This window comes from Phyllostomus hastatus, unplaced genomic scaffold (assembly GCF_019186645.2).
Source record: "Phyllostomus hastatus isolate PE091 unplaced genomic scaffold, TTU_PhHast_1.1 phas_scaffold_78, whole genome shotgun sequence".
In the NCBI taxonomy this organism is placed as follows: domain Eukaryota; kingdom Metazoa; phylum Chordata; class Mammalia; order Chiroptera; family Phyllostomidae; genus Phyllostomus; species Phyllostomus hastatus.
The window spans coordinates 29,160,646-29,174,784 of record NW_025334041.1 but is presented as its reverse complement, the minus strand read 5'-3'; the positions used below and the strand labels follow the sequence as shown (position 1 = coordinate 29,174,784).

Genomic DNA, 14,139 nt, shown 5'->3' with positions numbered 1-14,139 from the left:
ATACTAGAGCTTTATTCTTAAGCCATTTACTCACAGTTCAGAATGATATTCTGCCATTCGGCAATATTAGATTTCAGTAGTGGTGTGTGTGTGTTTAAAGAACACCAAAGAATTGCCCATACAAGCTTTGTGCCATCCTGTGTAACCATGTAAGATTTTTTAGGCATTGGTTATCTGTCTTTATGTTTCTTTAAGGGCACCATCTCGTTATAGCAGAAATTCAATAAGAAACTCCAGAAAATTAAAATGCATTTTAAAGGAAGAACTTAAATTTAAGGAAAAAATTAATTGTATCAGTTCTCTGAGCTACATATAACACTGTTATAAAGATTTTTCTTTCTTTAGGATTCTGTTGCAAAGCCCCATGTGGTTGTAGCAGGAGCTGCCACAGTAAGTTATTGTCTGCATTCTTATATAATGATTTTCGTTCTGTACTTAAGGACATGCTAAGAAAAAGTTAACTTACATTAAATAGAATTCTTTATTGTACTTATGTTTTAATTCCTATTTCTATTTAATTAATGAGACTAATGAATTTTACTAAAAAGACATGAACTTAGAAAATTTGTTGTTAAATGTCAATATTTGATATCTAAAATTATATTCTTCTTGAATGTTATATGTTGAAAGCCTAATTTTATGTTAGCTTTTTCTAACTGCCTTCACATATTTCATGAAATAATGTGACCATAATTTATTCTAATACTAAAGTAAAATGGGACTTATCTTAAAATAATAAGCTTTGTGACAATAGAGTAAATTATATACTTAATTTTTCTGTGATAATTTCTCCTCCTTCTTAGTGGTCTATCAAGATTCACAACGGCAGCAATGAAGCACTTTCTCAGTATAAAATGAACATTACTTCCATAGCACCACTGTTAGAAAAACTGGCCAAGACCAGTGATGTTTATTGGGTCTTACAAGGTAACGGATGAGTAATGAAAAAATGTCATTGTGTGTATATTTTGAGTCATGGATTTTTATCATCTCCTATTTCAAGAAATAAAATTGCTGCTTTATGAGAATACATTTTGAAATAAGGTTTGCAAAATTAGAATAAATTTGAGTTATTTGCTTTCTTCTTTCAAATTTAAGGAAAAGACATTAATACAAGTAAAAAATAAGTAAGAAAAATATATTCTCCAAGGAGCCTCAGCAGGCAGAATGGCTGCAGAATGTAACAAAGAGAACACATTCTATAGGCAAATGAGATGTTTACTTCTGATGTTTTTACTTTTTACAAAGTATATTTAGTATGATTGGGAAATATAGGGAAAAAATTACAAAGTCTGTTTCATAATATTAGAATCATGAAAGTAAATATTCTTTGGAATTGACAGAATGTATTTAAATTTATGCCATCTCGTTTATACTTGGTAATGAAATTCTTTAAGAGAAAGTTGACATTAGATCAGCTCATTTCAAGAGTTTATTGAATGTCCATTATTTAATGCTAGCACAATATGAAATGCCTTGGGGTTTTTTTTTAGCAATTCAAGTTGTTTGTCAGAAACTCTTATGATTATTTCCAAGTTGGATGTCATGCTGAGAGGAATAAAAGGGCTGGTGATAATGTGTTCCACAATCTCTATTTACAGACTCCTTGTTAACCTTTCTCATACTAACATGAGAAAAAGTGAAATTTAAATTATTTATGAGACCTTGATCCTCAATAAGATAACCTCTTAATTGTGTGAACAAAGTATGCAAAACCAAGCAGTGACTAGAGGGAAAAAAAGACTTGCTGCTCTTTCCCATTAGGCAGTCTTCCGCTCTCCAGCTTTAAATTCCCATTACCCAGTATCACCCAGCATCCCCAAACTCTAAGCCCTTAAGTCACGCTAGAGCATAAAAATTGAGGACAGTACTGATTGATTAATTCATAAATTGAATGTAAGATAAATCTGCAAATCTTGGCTAGGTTTACTTTAAAAAGAATTACTACTAAGCACCTGGAATCCTCTAACTTGAACAACAAAGTATGAAATGGAGTTGACTAACGGGCACGATCATAATTTCTGCCAACAGGAATTTTTAAAATATGTTTTTAATAATATATTTCATGTACAGACCCTGTTTATGAAGATCTATTAAGTGAAAACAGGAAAATGATCACTAATGAGAAGATAGATGCCTACAATGAAGCTGCAGTCAGTATTCTGAATAGTAGCACCAGAAATTCTAAATCAAATGTTAAAATGTTCAGTGTTTCCAAATTAATTGCTCAAGAAACCATCATGGAATCTTTGGATGGCTTACATCTTCCAGAGTCAAGCAGAGAAACTGTAAGAATTCTTGTATCTATCAGTAGATAGAGACTATAATATCTAATTGATTATAGCTGTAAGTCATTACAGATGGTAATAAATGATTTATTTTATTGCATTCTTAATTACTTGCAGTTATTCTATCTAAACATAAATCTAGAAGTAATTTTGCTTTTATCACCTAATTGAATATATAAGAGTTTTCATACACTTTGAGGAAGAAGTTATGGAAAGGAGGAAATGAATCTTTATTTACTGAGTACTAGTCACTCTTACTATGCCTTGTCTAATCAAGAAACTTACATGTTCTCAGCCCACTCATGTTTGAAAACTACTGCTTTATGTTCTTGCCTTAAACTGACAAGATTAAATTTCTATGATGAGTACATTTTTTAATATGTAGAATAATTTTTATTATTTTTATAGTTTTTTTTACCCTAAACAAAACTATCAAGGTACAAAGTAGATAGTGAAAAAAATCTTTCAAGGTACATAGTAGATAGTGAAAAAAAATCTGGATCGACAGATGGAAAGGGATGTTAAGTCCAAAAAAGAACTGCGTAATTACAAAGTTTCATACATAGTAAAACAGATTTGGAGTCATTTTCTTATAAAGCAGTGATTCTTAACCTTTTTGAGGATCACATGACCCCTTCAAGTGTTCAGTAAAAAGCAATGGTTCCATTCCTACCCTGCAGAAAAATGCATGTTTGTATAAATATACACACATGTTCTTCACACACCTGAAGGGACTTTCTGGATGCCGTGCAGCTGGTTAAGAAGTTAGGGATGCGGTTGTAGGCTAGTATCCGCACGGGTGCCAGGCACAGAATCCAGGGCCAGCAAGGTGAGATTTCCTGAACAGTTGAGTACTTCAAATGCTTAGGCTCAAATAATATAATCACCTTAGGGTTCCAAAGATGCCTAACCTATAAAGTTTTCATAAAACTAGATTTGACTGAAACTTCAACTAGACAGAATCTTGACAGCTTGCCTGGAATGTTTTTACTATAATGAAAACATGTTCAAGACTCCACATTTTGTTTAACATTAGAAATATTTAAAATGTAGAATCCCAGGTGGTCCATAAACTGTAAACCAAATGAAAGGCATATTACAAATTTGTTAGCTAAGAATTAATTATTTTGTGTGGCAATTGTTTTATATTCTTAATTGTCATCCATGGACGTGCTTTATTGATTTTAGAGAAAGGGGAAGGGAGAGAAACATCCATGTGAGAGACAAACATTGATTGTCTGCCTCTCGAATGTGCCCTGACTGGGGACCAAACCCACACTTAGGCACATGCCCTGACCTGGCATCAAACCCACAACCCCTTGGTTTACTGGATGATGCTGAACCAATTGAGCCACACCAGCCAGGGCTACATTTTTTTACATTTAAAAACTGGGACCCTATCTTAAATATCCTGGTTTTCTTCTGTATTGAAAGTTTGCTAGTTAAAATTCTTTGTTCTTTGACATCTTGTCACTATTTGTTTTTACCTAAGGCCCATTAGCAGCTATGAAATTAGTAATTTTTCTAAAAAAAAAGAGAAAACGATAATAAATATCAGAGTGTATTATAAGTAGTAAGGATAGGGATTGTTTCCCATATATGTGTCTGGGTCACATTAGAAAATGAATTTTTCATTATAGATCATGGCCCAAGAAGTTTGAAAAGCCCCAAACTAGCTATTACAGATTGAAGGAATGCCATTATTTGCATGAGTGTTTGGGAAATGGCAGCAAAAAGTACAAAAGCATTTTGGTGTCAGCATTGAAAAGTCAGTAGTATTCACAGGAGAAAATCTAAAGTGAACTACATTGCTGACAAGATAATAACCCCTAACTTGGTTTGTTCCCAGAGTGCGATGATTCTCATGAACGTGTGTTGCAATAAGATCCTGAAGCCTGTGGACGGTTCCTGCTGTCAGCCTCGGCCCCCTCTGACGCTCATACAGAAGCTGGCCGCTTGTTTTTTCACCTTATCTATTGTCGGATACTTAATTTTTTATATAATTCATCGTAATTCTCATCGGAAGAATAAGCCATGTACTGATTTGGAAAGTGGAGAGGAAAAGAAAAATATTATCAGTACCCCTGTGTCTCCGCTAGAAGTACTGTTACAGTCCTTCTGCAAACTTGGCCTGATTATGGCTTATTTCTACATGTGCGACCGTGCAAATCTATTTATGAAGGAAAACAAATTTTATACACATTCAACTTTCTTTATCCCAATTATTTACATCTTGGTTTTGGGAGTATTTTACAATGAAAATACTAAAGAGGTAAGAGTCATTTTCTTTTTTAGCTCATGTTATCCTTTGTTATCTCATTACAAAGTCTGGGTTTTAAAAAACACACAAGCATGTGTGTAGAAGAGGACAGACGAACATTGTGGTTGCACTCCAGTCAGTGGACTTCGTTGCGTTTTACAAACGGCTTGGAGGAAGTGCACAGAGTTTGGTGAAGATCATTGAAAAGTTGGCAATAACGACCTGTGAAAACGATGTATGAGTCAATGTTCTTCTGCCTGCACAGGGGTGAAGGGGGGGCTTCCAGTTTTGTGATGGTCTTCAGACATGATCTACTACAGCCTTTTATAAAGCAAAAGTGTATAATTATATTAATAAATGCCTGTATACACAAGCATGTTTTATATTTATGTATAGTCAGGCATATGTACACACAAATTAGAACTTACATAATAATAAGGGCACTGTTCATAATATTCTGAATTTCCTATTTTAGCATTGCTGTAACTTCTTTATAAGTATGATTTATTTGAATTAATAAATTCTTTTGTAACAAATAACTCTCATATGAGAATGATTAATCAGTTCTTTATCTCCAGTGAGAAAATCCCACGTAAAATAAGCTATAATAATAGAGATTTTTTTTTCACAATGAAGTGTAACAACTGTAAAATCTCTTCTAACTGAAATCCTGAGGTTTTCTTAAAGAAAACTATAAAATGCAGATTTTTTAGATTTATAAACACATCTGTCATAGTTTAAATGTAGTCCTAATATAAAACTATAAGTATCAACTTAAATACTGTTTAAAATCTTAGTTTATATTAGTTTTCAAATTCATATTATATTTTAAGTAGTTTTATTATCTTTTATCAAGAAATAAAATGACCATCTTTAACTCTTCCCCCACCAAGTTCTTTTAACAAAAGCATTACCTTTATATCCTATAAGAACAATTTTAACATACTTAAATATATACTGTCCAAATAATAGCTTCGTGATGAATTTTAATACAGATGTTGGTTCTTTACACAGACTAAAGTATTAAATAGAGAACAAACAGATGAATGGAAAGGCTGGATGCAACTTGTGATTTTGATTTATCATATCTCTGGAGCAAGTACAGTAAGTATTTTAAAGTCCAGAAAACATAGGAAATAATGCCACTTTACTGTTTCTTTAAGGCTACCAACTTTTTTGTTTTATATTCTCTGCCATTTAGAGACCCTTCTGATTTCCTACTCAATCTTTCTGCCTTCCCATTCTTCCCCAAGCACCTGACTCTTTGAGAATGAATAGTTTCAAAAGCAAAGTAATTTTTTAAAAAAGAGAAGGCAATAATTTATTTATATTTACTTGGCCTTAACTTTAATGTAGTAGAAACAGCTGATAATCAAAGGGTATTATTTCATGTCATCCTGTGGAACAACCAATTTCAAGTCATCAAGAGTCTTTGTAAACGCAGATGATACTTAACTGCAAAGGATTTGGAATAGGTAAGTTACACCATCAAAAGAAATCAAATCAGAGAATTGTATATTCTGCCCTTCTCTGTGTGTTAGGGAGTTTAACCAACTGTGTTTACACTTGTAACATTTAAAACACTTACAACGCTCTTGCCTCGTGTTCGGAGAACTCGGGCCGATGACTGCACTGGAGACCGAGTAGGGCCTTCTCCCTGACTGTCCTAAAAGACTTAGGATTCTCAAGGTCTGGAGACAGCTTGGATTTGGCAAGGGTAGAAAAAAAATATATCAGAGTTGTACCATTTTAGCTACATTACAGTTAAAACAAGCTTTTGAGAGTGAACCTAAGTGTCTGGTAACCACTTTTTACATGTTTTTAGAGTAAAGATACAAACTGATTTCTAGAAAATGTTTTAAAAATTTAAGGAACTCATTCATAATTTGGGAACTACTAAACTGTTTTATTACTGCATAATTTATTTATGTAAAGCACACATCTTTAAACAGTATTTGAATCGATGATACATTGAGATGACGGGACTGTTTCCCAGACAGGAGTACAGTATTTTAAAATTTTCATAGCAGCAAGTAAGAAGGTAAATAACACTGGGGTTTTTCAGGTATCTCTAAGAATTTGAAAATAATGTCATTCTTCCTTAAAGTCTGTTATTTTAAAAAAACTAGTGATTTTATGGATGGTTTGTTTGAAGGGCAAAAGGCAGAGGAATGAAGTATAATTCTTACTGAACATACATGACTGTAATAAGTGTATCTGTGGCCGCCGTGAAACTCCTGTGACGCTGCAGACGGAGGGGCCTACTGAATTCAGTAGCTGTGGGAGAGGCCCGGCAGTGAAAGAGCCAAGGCAAGGGGAGACGAAGAGAGTAAGACTTAGTTTATAAGCCCAGTTCAGAATTTATAGGATAAATATGGCAAATTTCTAAAAACTAAGTAGAGATGCATATTGAATCCTAGAAATATCTCCGACATATGCACAAAGATTAAATTAATTAGAGAGGGGAAAAAGGGTTTTAGGAAAATGCCACTTAGAGACATAATTAATTGCTGACATATTAAAGGGTGATAATAGTGTTAAAAAAATCAGATAGAATTAATGGCAGATTAAGTTCTTCAATTCAGTGATTCCAGAAAGGATTTGGATCATAAATGGATACAGGCAACTTGGCATTCTTTTATAATCATCTGCCAAGCTAGCATTCTAATACATCTTTAACTATATCCCAGTACATCCTAAATGACAATTTTTTAAAAAATCCCTGTTCTTGCAGGACATGCTTTTCATTAATAGATCATTTGTTTTGATTAATTAACATATCCCTGTTCTTTTATACTGTAAGATTTTTTTGGTTAGAAATTACCTGTATCTACATCAGCAAAGCATTATTAGCATGGGTTATAACATATTTTGGGATTTGATTCATGGATCTTTGAAGGATTACCTTAATTAAAAATTCTTTTTAACTGCCATGATTATTCTGATTACCTAATATTGTTTTTTATTTTGAGTAAAATATATGAAACTTTAGTTATTCCATGTTTTTATACTAAAATAGAAACTATATCAAAGATTACAGAGAATTCTTAAAATAATACAGATGGTCTGGCAGATTGTAATTCTTGGTATAAACATTCTTTTAAAACAATTTATGTCCAATATGGATAAAATACTATGAATTTAATATGGAAAGTACAGCAAGGTAGTTATATATACAGTATATGATTCTGTGTTCCATTTAATTTTTTTCCTCTGACAGTTTATAAATAACTTTTATGAAGGGACCTGAATCAAAGGTCTTGAGGGGAACCCTGGCTGGGGTAGCTCAGTGGATTGAGCATGGGCTGCGAACCAAAGTGTCCCAGGTTCGATTCCCAGTCAGGGTACATGCCTGGGTTGCAGGCCATGACCCCCAGCAACCACACATTGATGTTTCTCTCTCTCTCTCTCTCTCTCCCTCTCCCTCTCCCTCTCTTCCCTCTCTTCCCTCTCTAAAAATAAATAAATAAAATCTTAAAAAAAAGTCTTGAGGGGAATTTTGTGGGACTAGAAGAACAGAACCAGAAGTCAACCTAGCTATTAACTTTAATGAAGTTGGAATTTTAAATATATTTTTATACCTAAAATTTTATTGTAAATAATACTTGACTCATGAAAGACAAAAAGAAAAACAGTTTAAAGGGGACTAAAGAAGAATGACAAGCAAGTACTATGAGTGATCATTAATTCAAGGTTCCTAAATTGAAAGCAAAAACTTTTTAAACCATGAAGAGTATTACTGGGACAATCAGGGAAATTTGAATGTGCATTGTACAGTAGTTACTATTATACTCATATTAAATTTCTTGGGTTTGATGATAATATGATCAGGCATTTTTACTGCCTAGGAGATACTTGCTAAAGTATTTAGGGGTGGAGTCACGTGGTCTGCAACATACTTTTAAATGGTTCAGTATAATATGTATGTAAGATATCCATTGCACTATTGCAGCTTTTCTGTTGGTTGAAAATATCATAAAAGATTGATAAAACTATTACATAGAAATTTGCAGTAATCCAATATTGTCAGGAATTTGGCAAATTGTTGTGATTGTGTTTAATTCATTGTTTTTAAATTCATTGTTTTTACTATTTAAATAGAAGGACCAAGTCCCAACTTTATAGGCCTAGCCCTAATCTTGAAAGGACTTGAAAGCATGTTTTGTGGAGAGTGGTGAGAGTGATTAGTAATGGTTAGCTTAATCTGTTTGACATCTGTTTTTCAAATGGTTCTAGAACTATCAGCTGTAAGAATGACCAAGCCTGTGGCTGTGGGTCTTCGTTAAGGTAACCACTTGCCACCAGTGAGTGACTCTGGAGCCCTTGGGATGGAGCCACTCAGAGTTAAGATGTGCTATACTATATAAAGGGAGACGCAAACCAGATTAAGTATGATTAATCATGATAAATATACTAACTTCAGAAACTTACCATAAAAATAATATGAAATATCTAATTTCATGTTGGAATGATATTTTAGGTATATTGACTTAAACTAATTTTAAGTTTCACTCGTTTCTTTTAACTTTTAAAAAGTTTACTATGTTGCTCACTTTTATTTCTCTTGCACAGTAGTGCCCTGGAGAGCGGAAGTTGGTAGTTTTACATAGAGTTACATTTCAACTTTTCATGAAAAGCAGCTTTATAGCAGCTGAGGCCCATCTGAAAATGGAATGGATTGCCTTTGGAATTTGTGTTTTCAGCTTCTAAAAAGTGCTAAGATACTTAAAGGGAATATTTTAGAGAACATCAGGAATGAAGTAAGGGCGCAGGTTTAGACTAGAGAAATCCTAAGATATTTCAGTACTGCATTTTCCACCTTCATCCCTATGATTCCAATATGTTACACCTTATTGAAAATTTCTGATCTAATGATGAGATCAGACATTTTAAAAGAGCTAATGATAAAGAACAATAAATAAAAACTGTGGTTAATAGATTGTTGATAGTCTAGCAACTCAGAGAAAGAAAAAACAACTTTTATCTGAGAGTAAAGATTGGAAGTTTTGAACAGGGCTCTAAAGAAGAATAGAATTTGAAGAAACAAAAAAGGGTCCATGAGGACATTCCAGAATAGGATAAACAGGTAAACAAAGAAGAAGTGACAAGGGGGTGCAAAGAGGGCCAGTTCAGGAGAAAGGGAGCCTGAGCAGTTTGGCTAGAGTGTGGCTATGGTAAAGAATTTGTGAACTATTATAGATTCAGAGTTTTCTTCCTTCCAAAAGAAAAATACTATCCCTCGGAAAAGAAAAAGGTGTGTTCGAGGATGCATTCAAAGATATATACAAAAGATGCATACATCCAAGGCCTTCTAAAGTCTGTTTAAGGTGTCTGCTTTAATTAATTTATTTTATCCTACCCAGCATGACTTGGGGAAGACACACTAACCAAAGTGGCTAATAAGCAGTGTTAATGCTGATTAATTACAGAGGTGATCAGATGAGTCTATACAGTAGAAGCCAAGAAAATGTACGTAAGTTTAGTAATTATACCTGAAAGAATGGCCTTATAAATGCAAGGGTTGGATGTCACTGAACATCCAGTATACTGGATGTAATTTTTAAGAGCAGTGTACTAGTTATAGTTATATTATAGAGATCATGAATATACATCTAAAGGCCCAATGGTTGGTGGATAGGAGGAAAGACAGTGCTCTAAGGTTATGAGAATTAGGGCTTGTAAATGAGATAATGTTTCCAGTGACTCCCATAAAATACAGAGTAGAAAAACGGTATACCCCTTATTTCATTTAGCCATGAACAGAAGTGATGCTCTGAAAAACCATGGCAAGTGGTTATAAGGATCTTGGTCATAATGAAACATTTATGTAGGAGTGTAAAATAGAATTATTCTATAAAATAAGAATGGGAGAGAAATAATGTTTCCAAGTTATGTCTCTGTATATTTTTAAATATGTATATTTAGCTAACTAAATAGTTTAAGTAGTCATGTGACCATTTTATTTACAAGTCTAAAGTCTATATATTTAACAGGGTTAAAAATGTAGGCTTTTTTTGTTTTTTATCTTCTCATTGGGAAAATGTGAAAACCAGAGTGGTGATTAATGATTGTAGATTTCATACATTTGGTTCTAACTGGAAGAAATATATACTGTGCTTTATATTAACTCATGCATTTCTCACAAGAACCTGAGGAAAGAGGTGATAGTCTCACTTTGCAGTTTAGAAACCTTACACTTAAAGCCACATAGCTAGTAAGTGGCAGAACTAGAAATCGAATCTAGGTCTGATTCCAAAGTCTACATTTTTTTAATCTCCTACTGTACTGTCTAACTTTTGAGAATAAATCTTTTCATTGAGCTAATGCCAAATGATAATGACCATTCATTATCTTGGTTAAAAGTACTGGTTATGATCATTCAGGGTACAGTTAGTGCCAATATATGTTCCACCTGTCTGTTTTTGTCAACAGTTCTTGCCTGTGTACATGCACATTCGGGTTCTGGTTGCCGCATATCTATTTCAGACAGGGTATGGGCACTTCTCATACTTTTGGATCAAAGGAGACTTTGGAATCCATAGAGTATGTCAGGTAGGAATGCATTCAATTATTTTCTTTTTCTTTCAGTTCAACATGCTTTTGTGCCTATTAATAAAATATAGATACTGTCGTTATAAGTCCATGGCTAATTTGAATTTATGAAATAGCACTTTAAAGTTGTTTTATTTCTATATTCTGTGGTTAATAATTCAAGATAAATTATTACCAAGGGAAGGGAAAATATAATCGAGATGAATGTATAATAAAAGCACTGGTATGCCAGGCAAAACATTGCTGAGTAACTTTAGTTTTGTAGAAATGAACAGTTACCTGGAATTATTACACAGTAGCATCCTATATTTTCTCTCCCTAAGAAGAGGAATAATATTTACTAAGTTTCTACTTTATTCGAGGTGATTTCTGAACATTATTTTACTTACCCCCCATTACAGTCTTGAGTTGTGACCTTCAGAAAGGTTAAATGATCGCCTGTGGTCACGTAGGACGTGGTGCTGCTCTCACACCCGTCTCTCGGGTTCTTTGTTCTTTGAATGACGTCGCACTGTCTGAAATGACAGTTACATGAGTCTCGAAGATTCTGTTTAATTTGAGTAATATCATTTTGTATATATGACAACTTTCAGTTTAATCCCAAATGGGGTAAATCAACATTAAATAGAGATGAAATGGATACCTTCCTGGAGGTAATCTAATCTCCGCTTATAAACTGGATCCCTAGGAAGGAGATTTATGATTCTTTCCCTACATTTAACATGATAGCACTTGTAGCCAGAGGACAGCTCAGACTGGTGCTTTGCTGGGATTTAGTTAATATAGTGATGCATAAATATTTTATATTCAACTCTTTACAATGATTGTAGAACAAATACAATTTTGGGGATTAGTAAAATATACTTGTACAGTTGTTATTCTAGTCTTAAATAAACATTTATAATTTGTCAGAGAGAATCTGTCTTTGCTCTTCATGAATATCTGGAGTGAAAACTATTTTCTTCTCCTTTTTAATAGGTCTTATTTCGTCTCAATTTCCTGGTAGTGGTGTTATGTATAGTAATGGATCGGCCTTATCAATTCTATTACTTTGTCCCCTTGGTCACTGTATGGTTCATAGTCATATATGTTACTTTAGCACTGTGGCCTCAAATAATCCAAAAAAAAGCAAACGGTAAATATACTCTCTTACTTATGTTAATAAATATATTCTTCCAATGTACTAAATTTGTTTTTAGTTGCTAAAAACTATTTTTATTGAGACATGTAAACAGTTTACATTTATGTGTAGCATTGACATTTTGAAAGTTCTTAAAAACTGTTTCTAAAATGTCGCATCTAAGTAGTTCACATGTAACACTACAATGCAAATAACGGTTTATATTATGTGTTTTTTAAATTTAAATTTTTCAAAGCCATTTTACCTATTAACTAATGCAACAGTTATCAAACAATCTCCACAGAGCCAGAGTGGAGAAGCTGGAAGACAGAAGGGAAAGCCAGACAAGGCTGTAGTCTCCTACATTCTGCTTCAGTTTTGACAACTCTGCTTCATTTAATTTCACCCGTGTGTGTGTGTGTGTGTGGAGAGAGAGAGAAAGAGACAGCAATTATAAATAAACGTTCATTTGCAAAAAGGCTTCTTATGTCAAACAAGTTTAAAAACCACTAATGTAATTTATGCTCATGTAGCCCTTTCAGCAGTTATTATAAGAAAACCGAAGTGTCCAAAAAGTTGTCACCTTCAAATTTCACATAGCCGCTTACTGATAATGTTCAAAGTGAGGCTGCAGTCATTCATCTTAATGCTTCCCCCCACCTCAAGGTCTTATCATTAAACTATTTTTTATAATGTATTTAACTTATCCAAATATTGTATATCAAAAAATATTTTCTGTTGACTTCCATTTTAATATCAAATCATTTTTTCAGGAAAGGGTTGAGTTTCCAGTATTTAATAAAGTCCATTAGTGTCTTTGGGCGGTCTCTGTAGTTTAATTCCTGACATAAAAACAAAATATTAAATCAAATGAATAACCATTGTGTATACTGAACACATAATTTAAAACATGCGTATGTTAACATATATCTTATGGTTAAATCCTATTCTATTAGGTAGTCCTTAAGCTCTCCTTTTAGAACTTGAATGTTTAAGCAGTCTTACCTAAGTTAGTATATTCCTACCTGAGTGTAAGAATTACACTGAACATATTGTTCCAAATTTTGTCGCAGCTTTCAATAATGCATAGGTATAATTGAATCCAGGAGGTGTTTTCAAATATATTTGTAGTGGATGAACAGCAGGTATTGAGATGTATGTTGTAACCTCATTCCTAGCAAGGACTATCCACCTTTTTTCCCTGTTTGTCCTACTTGTAACTTACACTGCCTAGATATATTTTGTCATCTGTAAGCAGCCTTAAATTATATTGAGAACTGTGAAGTGTATTAATGTGTTAAATAGTATTTCATATTTTCTTATGTAAATTTACATTTTTTAGTAAATTAAGTATTTTCTCTCTTAGGAAATTGTTTCTGGCATTTTGGCTTACTGTTGAAACTAGCCTTCTTGCTGTTATGTATATGTTTTTTGGCATATTCTCAGGTTTGTACAGTCTTTTTAGTTTATATTCTATTTTATTTTAGTGTTCAAGTCTATTAAACTATGTGAGAAGAGTTAGAACTTCTTTTAGCTTCATTTTTAATGACTGTAATAAAAGTGTCATTCCGTAGTTGACTACGCAGTGTAGTTCTTTTGAGACCTACTTTTGTTACCCCTGTTTTTGTTGAAAGAGCAATTTAAGCTCTTCCTCTGGCAATTGTTCAAAACCCATTTTACTTGATCAATCAAACATTTATTGAATGCCTCTTACAAGACACTACTCTAAGTGGAGATCAAAATTCTCTTGACAGAATTTGCAACTTGGTTTGTGCATTATTCATTGCATCAAAGTGTTACGTACTTGATTTTTCCATAACTGCATAGAGTAAAATTTTGGCAGTTAGTAAACCCAACTTAGGAGCAAAGGGATTTGTATACATGTAGTATGTTTAATTTCATTAAAATGTTGGTTATTT

The 14,139-nt window shown here is 33.2% G+C and overlaps 1 protein-coding gene across 1 annotated transcript in view; it reads left to right on the top strand.

Moving 5' to 3' along the window:
- The window catches only part of CASD1 (CAS1 domain containing 1), a 45,780-nt gene that overhangs the window by 23,178 nt on the left and 8,463 nt on the right, over positions 1 to 14,139 (top strand). The window contains exons 6-13 of the mRNA XM_045828052.1: positions 346 to 390; positions 804 to 927; positions 2,074 to 2,288; positions 4,138 to 4,560; positions 5,563 to 5,652; positions 10,981 to 11,100; positions 12,079 to 12,235; positions 13,587 to 13,666. Of these exons, the coding sequence (XP_045684008.1) occupies positions 346 to 390; positions 804 to 927; positions 2,074 to 2,288; positions 4,138 to 4,560; positions 5,563 to 5,652; positions 10,981 to 11,100; positions 12,079 to 12,235; positions 13,587 to 13,666 (1,254 nt within the window). The remainder of the gene's footprint in view (positions 1 to 345; positions 391 to 803; positions 928 to 2,073; positions 2,289 to 4,137; positions 4,561 to 5,562; positions 5,653 to 10,980; positions 11,101 to 12,078; positions 12,236 to 13,586; positions 13,667 to 14,139) is intronic.